Source organism: Alosa alosa, chromosome 11 (assembly GCF_017589495.1).
Source record: "Alosa alosa isolate M-15738 ecotype Scorff River chromosome 11, AALO_Geno_1.1, whole genome shotgun sequence".
Lineage (NCBI taxonomy): Eukaryota > Metazoa > Chordata > Actinopteri > Clupeiformes > Clupeidae > Alosa > Alosa alosa.
Genome location: NC_063199.1, coordinates 28,751,575 through 28,772,757, shown reverse-complemented (window position 1 = coordinate 28,772,757; position 21,183 = coordinate 28,751,575). Strand labels below are relative to the sequence as shown.

At 42.6% G+C, this 21,183-nt stretch overlaps 1 protein-coding gene across 2 annotated transcripts in view; it reads left to right on the top strand.

The window, feature by feature from the left end:
- The first annotated feature begins 1,547 nt into the window (after positions 1–1,547).
- pdhx (pyruvate dehydrogenase complex component X) overlaps positions 1,548–21,183 on the top strand; it is a 52,429-nt gene continuing 32,793 nt past the window's right edge. For both annotated transcript variants that reach the window (XM_048257802.1, XM_048257801.1), the window contains exons 1-3: positions 1,548–1,712; positions 11,331–11,414; positions 15,191–15,291. In XM_048257802.1, coding sequence (XP_048113759.1) covers positions 1,577–1,712; positions 11,331–11,414; positions 15,191–15,291 — 321 coding nt within the window. In that variant the 5' untranslated portion in view covers positions 1,548–1,576. The remainder of the gene's footprint in view (positions 1,713–11,330; positions 11,415–15,190; positions 15,292–21,183) is intronic.

Here is a 21,183-nt window from a genome sequence, read left to right as displayed (position 1 = left end):
GTGTGTGTGTGTGTGTGTGTATAAATGTGTGTGTGGGTGTGTGGGTGTACATGTGTGTGTGTGTCTGTTTGTGTGTGTGTGGGTGGGTGTGTTTCTGTATGTGCGTGAATGCCTATGTGTGCGAACATTGGTGGTTCACATGTACAAGTGGCAACATGACAACATGAACTGACAACATGTACTGAGTGTGTGTGTGTGTGTGTGTGTGTCTGTGAGTGGGTGTACATGTGTGTGTACTGTATGTGTGTCTGTTTGTGTGTGTGTGTGTGGGTGTGTGTGCTTCTGTGTGTGCATGCATGCATGTGTGTGGGAACATTGGTGGTAAGTTGTAGGAGTGTGTGTAAGGAGATGTCTTTTATCTCCTGGATGAAAATTATAGTCTTTCCCATTCATTTCCTATGGCGTCATTTTTGACCGTAAACAAAATAAGTGTTTCTACGTTGAATAAATCACTCAAAATTCAAAGAAAGTAGTCAAAATAAAGTCTATGTGTGCAAAAGCATTTTGTTAAGGATATCATAAGATCTTGAGGCAATCTGATGAAAAATGCCATATTTATGATACAGGGAATGTGTAAATCGGTCATTTTTGACCGGAACAGTGTAAGAAGGTTAACAATGAGCGTGATGAGTGATTTACTGTAAGACTGTGGCTTCTTATTCCATTTGTTCCCCTATGTGATTTCATGTGTTGAGCCAGAACAGGGATGAGGTGCATTAAAATTGGCAAACATACAGTAGGTGAACGTTCACGGACGGTTGCGAACAGTTTCCTATTTGCCTTGAGTTGTCTTGCAAACACTGGCAAACAATTTGAGAAGGTAGTTCTCCACAAACATACAGTGGAGCTGGACAAGGGGTTACCGTTAAAATAGAACATTTAAACAAAATCGTTCAAATGTAACTGCTCAGAGAAAACATATTCGCCACTAACGTTTGCCACTGTTTGCCAAATTTGAACGCGACTCGGATAAAAATGTCACACTTTGCATGAGGCCTCCTCAGGACCTAGCTATAGCTGTAGAGCCCACCACAGGTAATACATAAAATACTGTAAATGGAAATACAGTACCTTTACTGTAAAATGTATTCACAGTAACTTGCTAGCCAATTGTTGCCAGTAAGTTACTGTAAATTTTACAGTATTTTTTTAATATATATATATATATATATATATATATATATATATATATATATATATATATATATCAAACTGCCCAACACAAGGATATGCCACCTATGCATTTCGGCCCTATACATGTCGTTCCTGTGTAGGCTACCTATAGGAGCTTTGTCCACTAGGTGGTAGTAATACAACAAATAGTGAAAAACCGAACGCCTGTTTTCCCTTTGAAGAAAGCAAATGTATGTGGTCTTCTATTGTAAAAAATAAAATAAAATAATAATAAATATAAAAATAATAACAATCGTATTAATGTGTACGTTCTAAACATTAATCACCGTATATGTTGCGATAAATGGTCTACGTTTGACTTATCTGTCAATGTACCAATGACATTGCATGAGTTCAGGGCAGGCACGTATCAGGACACCCCTCAGCTTGTAAGGACACAAACATGGCGGCCTCCTTGCGGCTGGGGCGTCAAGGAATTTTAACCGGTTTGAGATTAGTAAAAATTAAAAAATGTCCATGGACAGCACATACGTTTCGGGAGCAAGTCAGAAGCTTATTTCAGTCTCCGTCTTTCTTTGGTGAGTACTATGACAGTAATCACTGACATTGCTGTTTGCCTGGCTAGCTGTCAAGTTTGCCTATGCTTAGCTTAGCCAACTTCAATAACATATGACATCAATTTATGTCTATCTTTTACTAGATGTTGACATACTTGCATACTGAATTATACACTGGCGATGCCGTTATATTTGTAGCTGTAGTCTTTGTCAGTGTATAATAGATCATGAGTAATACTTCCTTGTTAACATTAGCTGGTTGCTTGCTGTCAAGTCAGCTGAGGTCACCCAATACCAAATCAGCTAACGTTAACGTAGCTGCTAAGTAAACTAGGCCGAGCTCCTTGTTGAATTTTCCATGAAGTTACTCCGTATTTGCATCTTGGAGATTTGATCATAATCGTAGCAGTTAGTAATGGATTGATGGATCCCAAATTGACTTTGCCAGGTAACCTTGCGAAATGAGAAGCTAAATAAAGTTGATGAAATGTTAACATATAACGTTACTTGATGCAAACGCGTCTTGAAAGGTGTGGATTATTGTTGTCTTCACAACAATCATGTAATGTTGTCTTCTTTAGTGGAAGGCAGCAGAGATAACAAGATGGGCCTCTGCATCATAAACAGCTTTCCATGAGTTTACCGTACAGGTTGCGCTGCATTTTGGGAATAGGATGCTATGCGTCTTGCAGCAGCTTACCGTGCTTGGCGTTTAGATAACTAAGTAGATAGATAGATACTTTATTGATCCCCTAGGGGAAAATTCAATGTCCCAGTAGCTCAAGACATCACACACAACACACACTACAACATAAACAAGGTGATAGTATACATAAACAAGGTGAAAATAACAACAAATTCACATCACTAATAAGGACTAAATAAGGACAGTAAAATATACTAAATCAAGGATCCACATGAATGTACTAATCATGAGGCACTTGCAGTAACAGGGCAGGGACTGACCCTGTATTTCAGTATGCAGTTGCGTTATGAGGTGTGTGTCATGGTGGTAGTGCAAATAAGTCCAACAGTGCAATCAGCGCAGGGATTAAGTCTAGAGACCAGCAATAAATATGGACAATGTAAGAGAAAAAAGTTAGCATATTAGTATAAGAGTAGCAATGTAAGCATAGTAATATAAGCATAGACATAGTAAGAAGAACTATAGCAGCAGTGCATGGATAGGTTTGCGCAGAGCCCTAGAGAGAGATCTATCTGTCTATAAGGCTCTGGGTTACGTATTAAGGTTTGATGTAATAGGGTATCACGTATCAGCCATTGGTCAAGTATGAAGTTTGACCACAGTCCGGACTAGGGGATGGAGGGAGGTGTTGTGCAAGTGGGCTAATATAGCCAGTAAAACAGACAGTGTAAGCAGCAGTAACACAGTGGGCCAGTGGACAGCCAGTAAAGTCAGAGGACCTGGAAGTGTAGAGGAAGGTGTAGAGGCAGATAGACTATGCAGAGAAATCTTTCTCTCCTCTTCCCTTTAGTGAAGCATTGAAGAGTTGTATGGCCCTGGGGACTTCCTCAGTCCGTCTGTTGTGCATGGCAATGAGCGTAGTCTCCAACTGGTCAAGCTCATCTGCTTTATGATGGTGTTGTGGAGTGGATGACAGTCATTGTCCAAAATGTTGATCAGTTTGTTCAGGGTCCTTTTGTCAGATAATGAAGTGATGCACTCCAGTTCAGTTACCACAACAGAGCCAGCTTTCTTTACCAGCTGGTCCAGTCGCCCAGCATCCCTCTTCTTAGTGCTTCCTCCCCAGCATACCACAGCATAGAAGAGGACCCTAGCAACAACAGACTGGTAAAACATCCAGAGGAGCTTGCTGCAGACGTTGAAGGACCGCAGCCTCCTCAGGAAGTACAGCCTGCTCTGTCCTTTCTTGTAGAGTGCTTCAGTGTTGACTGACCAGTCCAGTTTATTGTCCAGGTGTATCCCCAGATACGTGTAAGTGTTTACCACCTCCACATTGACCTCCTCGGTTTGCACTTTGCAGGCGGATGCAACTGATGCAGAAATTGGGAGATGACCTCACTCGTTTCTGAATATTGATCACTGTGCCTGATTTCAGGCATGGACCAGGGAAGATTATGTAGGCTAAATAGAAATCATTAGAATTGGAAACAGGCTAGACAATTATGTGAAATAATAAAATGAATCAGGCACAGGAGTGCAGGCTTAAAATAATCAGGAACAGGAATTGTCCTTGGACTTATTATCTAGACTGTAATCATTAAAATAAAAAAATAAAAAAAACAAGGAAGGAATGAGAAAATTTAACCTGAAGAGTCAGTGAGGCATAGAGGCCTTCCAAAGAAAGCAAGGAAAGAAGAATGAGAGAGAAAGAGTGAGCCTGGTAGCAGGGTTTTAGTGAATGCTCTACAAATAATAATAAATTAGGCTTATTAATTTAGGCTATTTAGGTACATTGGAAATGTTTCGGCATATGTGCACATATGCACTTTCACCTGTAGCTAATCTCATTCCAAACCAAACAAAAAGAATGACCGTCCTACTGATATCTGAGGAGAGATGAGCAGTATGACGCAATGAAGTTTGGAAGGTGGACGACTTTAACCAGCTGTTTTTAACCCACTTGTTTTAAGCATACTGTATTTAACTGGCACAGTTTTCCGGGAGATGACTTACCTATGACTTGCCTATACATTGTTGGCTTTAGCTTGCCAGTCAGGCCTGTGTAGTCTTGAACTTTTGTCTTGGTTAACCAGGTCCAATTGTATGAAAAACTCCATTGTCCCCACTATGATAGGAAAGAGTTTTAAGGTAGGTCTATTCCTAAATTAGTTTTTGTTTTTAGAGTCTCTTATATCGTACCATTGAACTGCTGTTGGAAGTGCCCAGGTCTAGGCTAAAAACCAAGGGGGACAGAGCCTTTGCAGTAGCAGCCCCGGGTCTCTGGAACAGTCTCTAAGTAAGGGATAATGTATTGTCCGCCGGTAATTATCAGAAAATAAGTCCCGACCCAGATTACCCGGGGTTTTGGACAATACATTATCCGACAACAATACATTATATTACACGACTACTTGCCAACACGAGAAAAGAAACCTAACACAATGAATCTTTAAAATTATTTTGCTACCGTTTTAGGTGTCTTCTGCTGACAAAATAAATAGTTAAGCCACACAGATAGAACTTGACAGTGTCAGGTGTTGCGCGTGGCAGCGTCTTACTAGCTTATTTTCCTTTCAATGAAATTCCATTGCAATGTTTAATGGAATTCTTTGCGGAGGATATAAAAAGAGCGTTAATCAACCCGTTGCCATTGACAGCGGTGATTATATACTTTGCCGGTGATTTATGTAGATTTAACAGAGGCCCGAACGTTGGGAAGGCCCATTCATGTGAATGGAACTTTCTGCAGCACTCTGAAGAGCCGTGTAATAAATATTTTTAAGTCCCATTTAAAGACCCACCTCTTTTCACTTGCCTCTGATTAGTGTATTCTTTTTTAAGTGCCAGTGCATCTTTTTTGCATTATTTTAACTCCTACAGTCATTGTCTTGTAGACCTTTTCTTTTTTTGTTTTGCCTTAGGTCATTCCTTTGTTTATTGCGCTTAAGCACTTTATTGTGAAGCACTTTGGTGCAGCTCAGCCATCTGTAAATGCGCTATAGAAATAAAAATTGACTTGACTTGAATATGAACTGTTTACTAAGGAACAGAAACAATACATATTTTTATGTTAGTATGAAAATATGCTGTACACCTAGCCCTTAGCCCACATCAGCCACTAGTGTGCAGTGTGACCTCAGGAAAGGTTCTCATCATCCCATTTATTTGACCTTATCACAGCTTTTTGGAGATATATATACCGGTATATTTTTTAAACCATGCAAACCTCTAATATTTAGATCTGCCTAGTTTTTGACTAATCTACTTAGGCTGTGTTGCATCGGCTGTACTCTGGCTGTATCATGCTGTCAATAATGTCTCCTGAAGATGACTGATAAGTAATCATTGATAAGTAATCATTGATAGTAATGCCTCTTCCAGTACTTTTACTGATTCAGTGTCGGTCATCAATATCTGTGCATTGTGCACAGGTATTTAGGCTAAGAGCTCATTCTCCTTCTCAATATACCATCACATAGGTTATAAATGTGTAGTGTTCTGAGTTGAGAATGAGGTAGTGTGTACTTCAGTACACCTTTGCTAAGTCAGTCTAGTTTATCAAGTACTATGAGGGAACAGAGAGATGATGTATCAAAAATTAATGATGAAACCCTAAATCCATCAGTTTCTGTTGCAACCAATGACTGTACCATTTATCATACAGTTATTGCTTGAAACCACGTCTCTGATTAAGACATTGTTTAGCAACTCTCAAAATCACTTCAACCTTATGAACCAGTGGTTCTTCAGTGTTCTTGAAACCTAATTGCATTTGCATTCGCCAACCAGTAGTACACTCGGAGCCACTCGGAGCCAACATCCATCTCTGCAGTCGGGAGCATTATGGGGGAAATGGGGTGTGTGTGTGTGTCTGTGTGTGTGTGTGTGTGTATGCTCAAACATGCCTTGAAACCCCACCACAGACTACACTCTCTCTCTCTCTCTCTCTCTCTCTCTCTCTCTCTCTCTCTCTCTCTCTCTCTCTCTCTCTCTCGCTCTCTCTCACGTTGTAAACATGTCAGCTGAGAGACCTGGTATAGTCCTGCATCTGTGTCCCGTGCATGCAGCCTGTGACGAGAATTGCGTTCAACGCGGCATGCGGGGGGTGTTGTGTGTCTCCCAACAATTGTGACCGTCTTCGACACACGCAGATGTGCACGGAGGAGGACACCACCTCCTTTACTGAACACTGACTCTAACGGCTTCTACACACAGCTGCGTTCCGTCAACGCATGCCAGTGGGTGTTCCAGACGGTAGCAATGCAAATGACTTGAAGTATAACCGTAATTTGATTGGTTGGTGCCGTCTGTCAATTGGCTTGATTGGCCGGTGCCGTCTGTCGGTGCAGCAACAGCTGAACTTCTCAACGCGAGCAGCGGGAGAAACGCGACGCAACAGACCCACAATTCAGTTCGGCAACGGATGACGTAAGCCCATGTAAAGTGAATGGGATGCGTCTCCAGCACTGCAACGCACGCAGCTGTGTGTAGAGGCCGTAAGCTAAGGGAAGTGTTAAGGTGATGATACATGGGGCAACTTTTTGACAATGGGTGACCACATAACCAGTTCCATTTATTCTGATTGGATGATCATGATGATTTGCCCACTGATGATTTAAAGTATTACAGAAATTGTTGCCCGGTATTAATGGCAATATGCCAGAACCACAATAATGTGGAATGAATGTGGCATTGCCCAGCAACATTGCTCAAAAAGTTGCCCCATGTTTAATGAGCTTTAGAGTTTCGATAAACCCGCACATGCCCTTTAAGAGTCTCTGTTCTCTTTTCTCTTCTTTCTCTCTCTCAAGTCTCCTGCAGTATCTCTGTCTCTCTCTCTGTAAGCTATTCTAAGGTCCACTCCCTAATTAAACTGCTGTGTGTGTGTGTGTGTGTGTGTGTGTGTGTGTGTGTGTGTGTGTGTGTGTGTGTGTGTGTGTGTGTGTGTGTGTGTGTGTGTGCGCGGTGCAATGAAGCAAAGCTAAAATGGCATGTGTCTGGCAGAGGTGGGCTCTCTGCTATGCAACACACATGCATGCATACACACACACTTTCTCTCACACAAACACACACACACAGATGCAGAGAGTGAAAGACATACACAATTAAACACCGCTCATCACTGTGTTGGAGCTCTTTAATAACCTACACACACAGTAATGTGCTCTCTTTTGTGCACACAACCAAACCATTTCATACACATAAATACGCAGAGCACACTGCACCACACTACAGAACGTGTTATCTGAGTTCCTCACGCTCACACACACACACAGAATAGGTGTTGGGCGCAAGTTAATTTGAGCATTGTGAATGATCTCTCTCCTTCTGTCTGTTTATCTTTCGAGAGAGAGAGAGAGACAGAGAGAGACAGAGAGAGAGAGAGTCTGTGCACACAACCACACATTCAATACTGACAAGCAACCATGGCCCTCACACTTATACAGACTTCAGGGTTGCAGGGGGACTCAAGCCTTTTTCTCTCTATGTCCCATTACCATGACAACACCCTGATGGCAGGAGCCCATTTGTGTGATGGTGGTCCGGAGGTCCCCTGACGCCATTGTGTGTGTGTGTGTGTGTGTGTGTGGTTAGAGTAGGGGCGGGGTGAGTGATCAATGTCTTGTCTCAAGCATCCGGTCATAAATCAGACCCATGTGGTCTCCATGGAAACCGTGTCATCCAGACGCTGACAGACTATAACCCCTCTGATGACTTGCGAGAGCTAAAACAGACGTTCTCTCTCTCTCTCTCTGAGAATGCAGAGCCTTCATCCATCGTATTCCTCTCTCATCATCATCCTCACCTTCTCTCATCTCTCTCTCTCTCTCTCTCTCTCTCTCTCTCTCTCTCTCCCCCCATTCTCCCTCTCATTCTTCTCTCTTTGTCTGTATACTGGACCTCCCCGCAGTCCTTCTCCCTGCCTCTCATTCAGTTGAATTCAGTTTGAAGTGTTTATTGACAAATGAGGTATTTGCTTAGCCAAATCAGTTACACAAAGGACAAGGAACACAAGGGACAAGTCATTTATATGTCTATGTAGACTTGCATAGACTAACATTGACATAACATAAACTAGATGTACCGCAGAGCGGTACAAAATATGACCGCCGCCCAGTCCAGAACATTTTTTCCACAAAAAGAAATCACGCTGAAAGGCCTATATGATTCTAACTGTCTCACTAAATTGCATTATCCACACTCAATTCTCACTGGTATCTGCTAGACAACAAGTACCAAAACATGATTAGTTCATAGATTTCACATGTAAAATTCATTTTATACAACCCCACCTCCATCTTGCCTGTTCATAATTCTGAGAAATTCTTGATTGGTTGTGTTATGTTTATGTTATGTGTGTGTGTGTGTGTGTGTGTGTGTGCGTGCTTGTGTGTGCCTGCGTATGTGCCTGTGCATGCAAGCGTACATATGTCTACTGTGTGAGTATGTGTCATACGTATGATTACTGTGAATGTGTGTGTGTATTTGTTTGTGCACATGTGTGCACATGAAATGGGTTAACATGACCCCTGGAGGCAAACATACGGAAAAAAATGGTCATCCTAGGCCCTACAGTTCTCAAGATATTCACAGAAAACTGTGTCTGCCCTACCCTCCTTTCGGGGGTCCAGTCCAGCGGGGGGGCTACAGATCAAAGCGAAAAACGACGGTTCCATGCTATCCATGTAGGGGTACATGCCCACCAAGTTTCGTGTACCCCGGTCTTTCAGTGTCCCGGGAATCCTTGTTGGTGTACGTCACTAAATGTACACATAAATTATTTTATTGTAAGGCCCCCCCATAAACGAAAGTACACAAAACTTGGCATGCATTTGTAGGGTGTCATAATGATCCTACACTTTTAATTTCGTGCAGTTTTGACCTTGTCAGCCAGAGATATTGTAATGAAAACACCTAATTCTTTGCTTTTTAATTTTTAACTAGGTGGCGCTATACATGAAATAAGTGGTAATGGGATGGGTTGACATGCCCCCTTAAGACCAACATACAAAAAAAAGGTGGACCTCCTAGGCCCTCACGGTTCTCGAGATATTCACAGAAAACTGTCTCCGGCCACCTACAGGCCAGTTGGTGTATAGTAACATAAATTAATTTATTGTGTGGCCCCCCATGAACGGAATTCCACAAAACTTGGCGTGCATACAGAGGGTGTCATAATGATCCTACACTTCCAATTTCGTGCAGTTTTGACTATGTTAGGTCACAGATACCTTCAATTACAACACCTCATTTTTACTTTTTTTGTGTTTAACTAGGTGGGCTATACATGAAATGAGTGGTTATGGAATGGGTTGACATGGCCCCTTGAGATCAACATACAAAAAAAAAAATGGTCCTCCTAAACCCTACGGTTTTGAGATATTCACAGAAAACTGTGTCTGCCCTCCCCTCCTTCGGGGAACACAAAACAAAACAGCCATTTCTTTGGCGGTCATAATAAATATTGATACATATTGTTACGAGGCGGTCCTGGCACAAGCTCTTCGTTGTCTAGGGTGTTGTAACTACGACTAAAGGCTTCCACAAACACAGAAAGACCTAACTGCTCCCTACACGCTAACTCTACGTGTGGTGCAGAGCTTAGTAGTGGGTCCTATCCCCTGTGTGAATGTATGTGTGTGTGTCAGCTTGGTAGGAGCCTCAGAGAGCGGTCAACATACAGTACCTGTGATGTGCTGGGACTCCCTGCCCGGTACTCCTCTGTGTAGCTGGACCAGCCCAAGCTGTTTTGGCTTTTAAGTTCAAGTTTTTATTTCTCTTGAAAGTGGTGTAAAATCCAAAAGTAATCCAACGCATAAGGTTGTCCTAATGCCACAGTTCATGTGGCTACAAACGAAAGGGGAGAACTTTGGCCATGCTTCTCCAGCAGGCCTCAAAACCCAATTGTCTCTATGTCTCCTGATTGAGAGGACAGGTGTAATTTACCAATTACGTTTTGGAGAGTGGGTGCGCACATCAAAAGCAAAGTTTTCTGCAGGTGCCAGACAATATTGTCAGACAGTGGAAGAAGTGTGGTCTGCACACTGCAATTGCTCCAAAAATATGAACTTTATTATTTTAAAAACATAGCAACGTTTCGATCACCCTGGATCTTCGTCAGGCATGTGGGTAACAGGAAGAGTGTGGCCTATATCATGACCATTCATTGCCTAGGCAGGGGCACCCAAGGGCCAATCATCATGACTGACGGGCAGCTCGGCCTATGTGTCAATAATAAAGAAAAAAGCTGTATCAATCAAATATTGTATCAATAGGCATAGGCCTATGTGCAAAGTCATAATGTGCATGGCAAAGACAAATATATATATATATATATATATATATATATATATATATATATATATATATATATATATATATATATATATATATATATGTATATATATATATATATATATATATATATATATATATATATATATACATATATATATATATATAATGTGTGTGATATAGGCCACACTCTTCCTGTTACCCACATGCCTGACGAAGATCCAGGGTGATTGAAACGTTGCTATGTTTTTAAAGTAATAAAGTTCATATTTTTGGAGCAATTGCAGTGTGCAGACCACACTTCTTCCACTGTAATTTACCAATTAGCCACAGATAGTGACATCACTGAAACCCGCCTGTAAGTCAGCGCTTGCCCTACCATGTGACCTTAACCTATCCTAACATCATTTGTATTTGATCAACATATACCGGTAGCTTAGATCTGTCCTTTTTCACCTGTCCTGTTAACCACTGTGTACCCCTTGTCCTATAGTCATCCTCTGTATCTGTATCTGTACATCTGTTTAATTTTCCTTCACATTGAAATGCAGATCCTTTCTTCATATCCCTTCTCCCCGACTTGCTGTTGGTGAACTAATGTTATATGGAAGTCGCCTCAGGAGCCTGTTTGGTGGGACTGTACAGTATGTATCATATCAACTCTTCTTGACTGCTGTGTTACCTCCGTCCACCTGCAGGTCTCCCCCCACTGAAGGTGCAGATGCCTGCCCTGTCGCCCACCATGGAGGAGGGCAACATCGTCAAATGGCTCAAGAAGGAAGGTAAGCCTCCAGGCAGGAAGCTCAGCATCGCACCTTGCTAACGTTGGCCCAGCAGGCACTCTCCTCTCCCAGCCAGACACCCAGTAGTTATTTATAGGAGTTGGTGCTGCCGGTATGGTGGTTATCTACCCTGCGAGGCCCGTCTGTCGGAGCATGTGTCAGAAAAACAGCAAGACTGATGAAGTGGATGAAGCTGCTTGTCAGCCATATTAGCCATCTCTTTCTCTTATTAGCACCCTCTCTATCTTTTTTCTCTCTCTGCCTGTCCCTCTCTCTCTCGTGAGCGCTAGATCCTCTGTGTGATGAAGTGTCCATTCTGCTGATTAGTGGCCTCTGTGTGTGTGTGTGTGTGTGTGGGGGGACATAAACTGAGAGGGGAAGGAGGAAGGTGGAGCATGTTTGAAGGTTTTCATTTTGGGGGAAAGGGATTAGGGGATGATGACCTCAGGGTCACAACATGGATCTGCAGCCTGCTGGGATTTTAATCTAGCTACCCCTTACCTACACACACGCACATACACACATTGAAACACTTTCATTGTAGCAGATATTAGAATGCACACACCCAGTCAAACACAAACTAATACTCAATCATAAATAAACATGACATTTTTCTAATATAAAAATATGGTCACTTTTCAGATTTCGGAAATGACCTAAACCTGGGTCCCTGTGGGCCCGTGTTTTTTGTTTTACCCCACACACACACACACACACACACACACACACACACACACACACACACACTATCGAACCCCCCACGCTTTAACCAATAAAATATTGAGCGATCACTCACACAGATGCATTGCCATTCTTATAACATAGGGACAGATTACAGACTGACCTCTGGCCTGCTTTGCCTCTCCGCTGTGGCTCTGGTCTCAGTCCCGAGGTGGAGGTGGAGGTGGAGGTGGAGGTGGAGGTGGAGGTGGAGGTGGAGGTGGAGGTGGAGGCAGGGTCCTGGCTGCTGGATGTTATTAAAGAAGCAGAGTTGGGGTGGCTCTCAGCCAGCCTGCCCCTCTGGGAAATCACCAGCTGGGCCGACGCTATCAGGCGGCCCAGGCCTCTGTGGGTTAGGAGTTTGTGTGTGTATATGGCAGAGGTGGACAGAGTACACAGCTTCATTACTTGAGTAAAAGTACAGATACCCTTTGCTAAATTTTACTCAAGTACAAGTAAAAGTACAACAGTCAGATGTCTACTTAAGTAAAAGTACTGAAGTACTTGTTTTTAAAAGTACTTGAGAATCAAGAGTACAAGAGAAGCCTACATTTTCTAAATGTTGCATTACTACTGCCACAGTGCTTACATGTATGTACAGAAACGTCCTACATGGAGTTATGAAATTTTTTAATGTTAATACCTTGGAGAATGTAAAATGAATTGAAAGTAAAATCAAGTCATTTTCATCTTTTTACCATGTTGCCAGGGATGGGCAGTATTTCTAATACATGTATTTAAAATACGTATTTCAAATACAAAATACTATTTTGTAATTGAAACACTTGTTTTAAAACTATCATTAACTTGTTCAGAAAATTTAAATAGTCTGGCGAGGTGGGGCCACAGGTTGGCACATTCCCGGGATGGACCTGCTGCGTCTTCATCCATTGTTTCGTCCATGGTTTCGTCTCTTATCTAAATCTGACCATGGAGTTGACTTAGGCGGAAAACTGAAGGTGATTGCTGATAGGCTGTCCCAATCAGTGGCGCCTGCACAATCCAATCACATTTGAGAGGGAAACAACAAATTGAGGGTTTCCGAGATTTTTCTTTTTTCCTTTTTTTTTTAGAGGAAGTAACGGGTACTCACGGTTATAGATAGAAATGTAGTGGAGTAAAGAGTACAATATTTGCCTCTCAAATGTACTTGAGTAAAGTCATGAGTACTCCCCAAAAATGATACTCGAGTGAAGTACAGATCCCTCAAAATTGTACTCAAGTACTGTACTCAAGTAAATGTACTCCGTTACTGTCCAGCTCTGGTATATGGACAATATGGATGGATAAATACACACGTGGATGATAATTTATGGCACATATGTATCCCACCCTTTGTGAGACGTGTGCTTGCTTGGGGGCTTGGACTCCTCCCCTCCTCCCCTGTTTGGGGCTTGCTGCGGCTGGCTTTCCCCTCTGTGCTGGAACTAGCTGCAGCCCCCACAGTGAGACCCTGGTAACGTGGGGTGTTTGTACCTCTGGTGTTGTTCCCCTGCTGTGTCTACGGATCAGCAACTTGAGCGTTTTGTGGCTCCATATGTCCCCGTGTTCTGGGTTGTTTGAGAGCCTGTTCTCCCCCACGGTGATACGCGGTCCGTGGCGTGCACACCCATTTGTTTGTGCTTCTCCCTTTGCCCAGCGCTTGCATTAGTCTCAACTCTCTCTACCTCTCCCAGCTCACTACAGGGTGCCGGTGACTGCCGCAGGCAACACAAAAAAAATAAAAGTGTAGTTCATACAAAGCACAGCAAGGGGGCGCTGCTGCTCAGGGTATGATAAGAGTTTTGTCAGTAAGCTGTCTGGTTTGTTTGTGTGTGTGTTTGTTTGTGTGTGTGTGTGTGTGTGTGTGTGCGCATTTGTGGGTATTTTTCTAGAGTATAGTAGTTTATTTGGATATAGTAATTATTAGCATTGAGACTTAAGAAATAAGTCATAATGTGAAAACTCATACATGGGGGCAGCCGTGGCCTACTGGTTAGCACTTCGGACCTGTAACTGGAGGGTTGCCGGTTCGAACCCCGACCAGTAGGCGCGGCTGAAGTGCCCTTGAGCAAGGCACCTTACCCCTCACTGCTCCCCGAGCGCCGCTGTTGATGCAGGCAGCTAAGGATTAGTCTGTGCTTCACCTCACTGTGTGTACACTGTGTGCTGTGTGTGTTTCACTAATTCACGGATTGGGATAAATGCAGAGACCAAATTTCCCTCACAGGATCAAAAGAGTATATATACTTACTTATACAAGCGTTATTAAAATGGCCCACCCCCTGTCTCTGCTTGCCTATGTAAACATTAATCAACTAAATACACCCTTCATCCTCTACTAACCCTATCGGCTCTATATTACTATCCAGACGGTGAAATATCTCTCTCTCTCAAATCAAATCAAATCAAATCAAATCAAATTGTGCTTTATTGGTATGAATGAATAAAGTCATTGTTGCCAAAGCTACAGGTATGACATGTTAATAATCAACTTTACAGTAATATTGTTATAAAGATCAAATTAAATAATGAACGGAAAAACAGGTAAAATAAAAGGATAAATGGTAATGTTACTAAGAGGACAGTAATAGCTTCATCAATGCTATACTGTAGAAAATACTGTCTCTCTCTTTCTCTTTCTCTCTCTCTCTCTCTCTCTCTCTCTCTCTCTCTCTCTCTCTCTCTCTCTCTCTCTCTCTCTCTCTCTCTCTCTCTCTCTCTCTCTCCCTCTCTCTCTCTCTCTCTCTCTCTCCCTCTCCCTGAGGTCCCTGGCAGGTCACATAGTGTGGCCTCAGTCTCAGGTCTCTGGTCATCTGTGGTCTCCGCTGCACCACTGAAGGAATGTGGCCTAGCCGAGTCTCTGTTAGGTGGTTTTGTGACTTCATGACTTAAAACTTGGTCCTTGGTCTTTGGCCTTTTGGGTTTGTTAGCAGAGTAAACTAATCTCGTTACATTTTACAATTACATAAAATAATGACATAAACAGAAAATCTTAGTGAGTTTTTATGCAGATATTTGTTTTGCATATTTTGCTATCTTTTATCTAACGTGTGTGTGTGTGTGTGTGTCTACAGGTGAGGCAGTGGCAGCCGGCGATGCTTTGTGTGAAATTGAGACGGACAAAGCTGTGGTCACCATGGAGTCTAGTGATGATGGTGTCCTAGCAAAAATTCTGGTAAGAAGAAAGACTTTCCCATCTTCAAGCCTTTTAGAACCAATTCCATCTTCCCACAGTAACAGTTTTGAAATTTCAGAACTCTTCTAAAGCCTTACAGAAACTTTACAGAACTCCTCAGTGCCTTGCAACACCCCAACACTCCTTCAGAGTCATACCATATGGCTTAATATAAAAAGACCACCACAACCAAAAAGAACCCCAGAAGAACAACATACAACAGCTTCTGTTGTAATATAGTGTCTATTGAGTGCCTCTAGTGGACGTATGTCATATCTTTAATATGTTGAGGACTAAACATTTGCTACAATTTCTCTAGCATGTTAGCATAAACAAGTGCTGCTAAATTATTTTGGTAACCAAGCAACAGCAAGCACTTGAAAGAAACTCGCTGAAGATAGGGCCATGGGCACTGCCAAAACAACAAAAACAGCAGCAAAAACTAGCGTACTCTGGCCCATAACCTTAATTTGGGCCGGAACTGGTGAGGATGCCTTCCATAACATGCTCTAATCACGTCTGCAGGGTTCTCTCTTAAGGAGACAGGCCCAGACTTTGTTTTGGGAAGTAGGGAGAGAGAGGAGTGCAAGAGACTGCCTAGGGAAAAGAGGCCCAAACAGCATCTCTAATCGCCCTCATTGATTCCCTTATGTCTGCATTGAGTAGCTGTCTCCCAGAAAGAGAGAGAGAGAGAGAGAAAGAGATAAGAAAGAGAGCTAGAGAGAGAGAGAGACAGAGAGCTGGTTTAAAAGTATGCAACCCCCCATGTGTTCTTCTCTCCTCTGCTCCTCATCTTCCTCTCCTCTTCCTCATCTTCCTCTCCTCCGCTCTCCCCTCGCTCTAATTGGCTCATTAAGTCCATTAAGGTGAAAGGCGCTGCTGTACTCTCCCACCCTCTCTTTCAGCCTCTGACACCGTACATGGTCAAGCCTCCTGGAGATGAGCGATCATCTGCGCATCTCTCTCTCTCTCTCTCTCTCTCTCTCTCTCTCTCTCTCTCTCTCTCTCTCTCTCTCTCTTAAATTCAATTCAAGGTTGCTTTATTAGCATGACTAAGTATGTACAGTGTTGCCAAAGCACAATTAAAACAGCATAACAATTAGAACATTGACAGCATTAAGGGAAACAGTAACATGTAACATAAAAAATTGCGTGTATACCCTCAATTTCTCTCTCTTTTTCCACACACACACACACACACACACACACATAGGCATGTGATCACACACACACACACACACACACATTGGCCCACCTTCTCCTAGCAGGTGGGCCAATTTATCACAGTCTTTAAGAGAGCTAAAATTTGGAATTTTATTTGAGAATTGTAAAAAATATCCTTTTCTAATCTGTTCAAACTTTGGACAGTATAGGAGAAAGTGCATCTCTGTTTCAACCTCACCAGTCGTACAGTGACCACAGAGCCGCTGCTCTTTGGGAAGCCATGCTTTTTTGTACCGGCCTTTCTCTATGGCAAGGCTGTGGTCACTTAGCCTGTTCTTGGTAAGAATCTGTCTCTGCTTTGTATCTCTGACGGTGGAGAGGTACTCTGCCAATTCATAATCTCGGTTTAGTAAAAAGTAACATTTTAATTTGGATTGTGATTTTGTTTGATCATCCCAATGTTCCAGATATTTATTCTTACTTTGATTCATAATTTGTTTTACTTTGATCTGATTTTGAAAAGCAGTGCTGGTCTGAGATCGATGGGTTAGAGCATGGGTTCCCAAAGCGGGGGTCGGGACCCCCTGGGGGGTCGCGGGACGCCGATGGGTGGGTCGCGAAATGATTTCCATAAATCAAATAAATTTGGGAAAAATAAAAGAGCTGTCACTTGACCGCACTTTAAAGACAGATTTTAATTCCAAGACACTTGCTGAGTTCTGGATTTCAGTCGAGAGGGAATATCCACAGCTATTCAAGGCCGCGATGGACGTACTGACGCCGTTTGGCTCCACATACCTGTGCGACTGTAAGACTTTCTCTGCACTGACATATATTAAAAACAAATACAGATCGCGTCTAAATGTGGAGGATGATCTCCGTGTGGCCATCTCCACAATTAAACCAAGAATGGACTTGTTGTGTTCGGCGCAAGATAGCGCGATCCATCTCATTAGATGAGATTAACGCTGAAACATAGTTGGCAAAATGTAAATTTATGCAGCAACAATGTACATATGTTTACAACAGTTTGTGGATATTACCCTGACTGAGATATTCTTCTGTTAAAATGGAAATTAAAGTAATGTTTCAAAGTTAAGTTTGCACGACAGCAATAATGTGCACTCATGTTACATGGATATTATTTTTTGAATAAGGTATTCTGCTTTTATCATATAGTAAATTTATATATGTAAAATCATAACAGGCTGCTCTGTTCTTTTGTGTTGTCGTTAAGCCCGTGTTTGGATAAGCCTAGATGCGTATGGTCAAAGCACATTTTATTTTATTTTTGAGTCACATCCAGGGATAGTGGGGGTCGCCAGTCTCTGGCACGGTTATTTTGGCGGTCGCGGGTTGAAAAGTTTGGGAACCCCTGGGTTAGAGTATTAGTTAACTTCAGAACCAACTGGCAAAGGGGACTGGTTTTAGGGCTGACCTCTTGGGTTTTGTATGCTTGAAACTGTATGGTGTTTTCGTCACTAGAATTTAGGTGGTTCCAGAATTTTAAAGATATTTTTTGTATATTTAATGCCAATGGGAATCTACCTAATGCTGCCCTGCATGCATTTGTTGGTGTTTTTCCTTTGGACTCTAAGAATGTTTTTAATAAATTCTGCATGCAGGGATTCAGTGGGATGTTTGTCCCATCTAGTGTAGTCTAGCTTGCTGAGTGGACCCCATACCTCACATCCATATAATGCAATTGGCCTTATTACACTATTGAATATTTTGCACCAGATTTTAATTGGGATTTGTATTTTATGGACATTTCTTTTGATGGCATAGAGAGCTCTATGAGCTTTATCTTTTAGCACATTCACTGCAAGGTCGAGTTTCAGGCCTAGATAATCATAAGATAAAAAATGCTCTAGAGCGGTGTTTCCTAGAGTGAAAAGGTGTCTGCCTGCCTGAGATCTTTACAATCTTTGTTTTGTCCAAATTGACTGTCAGGGCCCAGTTCTGACAGAATTGCTCTAGCAGATCTAGGTGCTGCTGTAGTCCTTGTTCTGAGGGTGAGAGCAGCACCAGGTCATCTACAAAAAGCAGAAATTTAACTTCTGTATTGATTAGGGTGAGTCCAGGTGCTGTAGATTGTTCCAATACCACCGCTAACTCATTGATGTAGATATTGAACAGAGTTGGACTCAAGCTACAGCCCTGTCTCACCCCACGCCCCTGAGTGAAGAATTCTGTTCTGCTGTTGTCAATTTTTACAACATTTTTATTGTCCATATAAATAGATTTGATTAAATCATAGGTTTTGCCCCCTACACCACTTTGCAAAATGTTATAAAATAATCCATTTTGCCAAATTTAGTCGAATGCTTTCTTAAAGTCTACAAAGCATGCAAAGATTTTCTTTTGTTTTCCTTGTAAAACATGGGTGTTGATTAGGGTGTGTAGAGTGTAAATGGGGTCAGTGGTTCTATGTTTTGGCAAGAATCCAATCTGACCTTTACTCAAGACATTGTGCTTGATAAAGAAGGCCTGTATACGGGCGTTTAGAATACAGCAGAAAACCTTCCCCAGGTTACTGTTCACACAGATGCCTCGGTAGTTATTGGGGTCGAATTTATCTCCACTCTTAAATATTGGGATATAAGCCCCCTATTCCAGATCTCAGGAAAGCAGCCAGCTTGGAGAACAAGGTTAAATAGTTTGAGTTTCAGAAGTGCTTCTGCTTTCTCTCTTGCTCTCTCTCCCCCTCTTTTTCTCTTTCTATCTCCCCCTCTCTGTCTCTCTCAGCCCCTCTTTTTCCCTCTCTCTCTCTCTCTCCCTCTCTTTCTCTGTCTCACTCTCTCTTCCTCTCTTTCTCTCTGACTGAGGGAATACCCATGCAAAGAAGTCACGAGAGTTTTGAGATCATGCATCACAGATATGGAAATGTTGACTATTTAGGAACGCTTGCATTTTGATTCATATCAGAGCACATCAGTGCATCAGTTGAGTACAGTGATCTTTTCTACTGAACTTTTCTACTGGCGTGAAGTCCGGTCCGAGACGTGACACTCACTACGGGAGCTCTGCAGGGACTCTCACTCAGGGTGGCGCTGTATGTTCACGAATTGCCAGTGTGTAGTAGTGACGACCAGTAGGAGTTGAACTGTTTTGTCTCAGTTATGTGGATGGTCAAGATGACCTTTATAGATTGGCCCAGTGACGGTGGTTACTTACGATACTAGATTGGCAGTTCATTTATGGGTACGCACAAAGACACCACACACACACACACACACACACACACACCAATTGTTGCCCCTGTTTCTGATGAAGGGGCCCTCTGACTCTAACCAGTCAGGCATGCTGAATTCATTCATTCTGTGTGTGTGTGTTTGTTTGTTTTGTGTTGTGTTATCATTAGCATACCAGTGCATATGTTTTGTGTGTGAGAAAGTGAAAACCTGAGAGGTGGACTCCCTGTATATCGTTTTGAAGTGTTTGTGTATAAGTACTGTCACTTTCTCGTATTTACAAACACACACACACACACACAAACACAAACGACACACACACACACACACACACACAGAGCAGGGGGAAATGGTGCCAGACCAGTGGGCATCGCCATGGCGACTCCACCTCTGCCAATCAACTGGCTTCTGCCAGAGGGAGTTTCCATGGCAACGGAGTGGGAGATGGGGGATGGGGTGTGAGATGTAGGAGATGGATAACGCGCATGCTCATACACACAAACACACCTCCTTGGACTTGGCATCATTAGTGTGTTCCTCTCATGTGTGTGCAAATGTGCTCACATAAATCAGTGTTTTTGGGGGTTGTGAGATGTGACATTTGTGTGTATGTGCGTGCGTGCATGTGTGCACTAGTACACACGCTTGCAAGAGAGAGATTGCATCACTACTGGTGGTGTAGAATAGTAGTACAGTGGTGTAAGACCTCTGGTCTTTAGGAAGCGCAGTAGAAGTAGAAGCAAGAGTAGAAGCAGATGCCCATCCACACACACACACACACACACACACACACACATAGACACACACACACTTAAAGACATCCCCTGTGGACTTTGTTGTAAACACACACACTGATGCACATAATGCAGCCGGTGAGGTTTGAATGGGGGGCCAGTTGAAGGCAAAATAGTGATATTTGAATTCCAAGGCGAATGTGAGGCTATTTCTCAAGAATGACAAGGGGGGTGTATGAATGGGGTGTCTGGGAACCCACACACAAGATTAACCCAAGGGTGTGTTGTGTTGTGTTGTGTTGTGTTGTGTTGTGTTGTGTTGAATGGAAATGCTCTGCTCTGGATTAGTGCCATGAAATCATTCTGAAGCTGAGCAACACAAAGACATGCTCACAGTCATGCATGGAAAAAACTAGGACATGTTAATTGAGACAGACACTGGATGGAGGTGTGTGTGTGTGTGTGTGCGTGTGTGTTTACTGTATTGAATGGGGACGTTTTTATGAGTGTGATTGTGAATGCCATTCTCTGTGTATGGGTTTGTTTTCTTGTGTGTGTGTGTGTGTATAATCTGTCTCGTTTTATGCAGACTTGTATACCAGACTCGAGTAATGTCCCTGGGGAGTAGCATTGCTTGTGTGTGTTGTGTTCATTTCTATGAATGGACACACAGGACCGTGTAGCCCAATGTGCATAACATCTGATGGGGAAGAAGCATGTCAACCGTGTAATATGTTACGGTTCATTCAGTTTTTCCTTAGTCCATAACACACACACAATTTTGCACATGCTGACACATA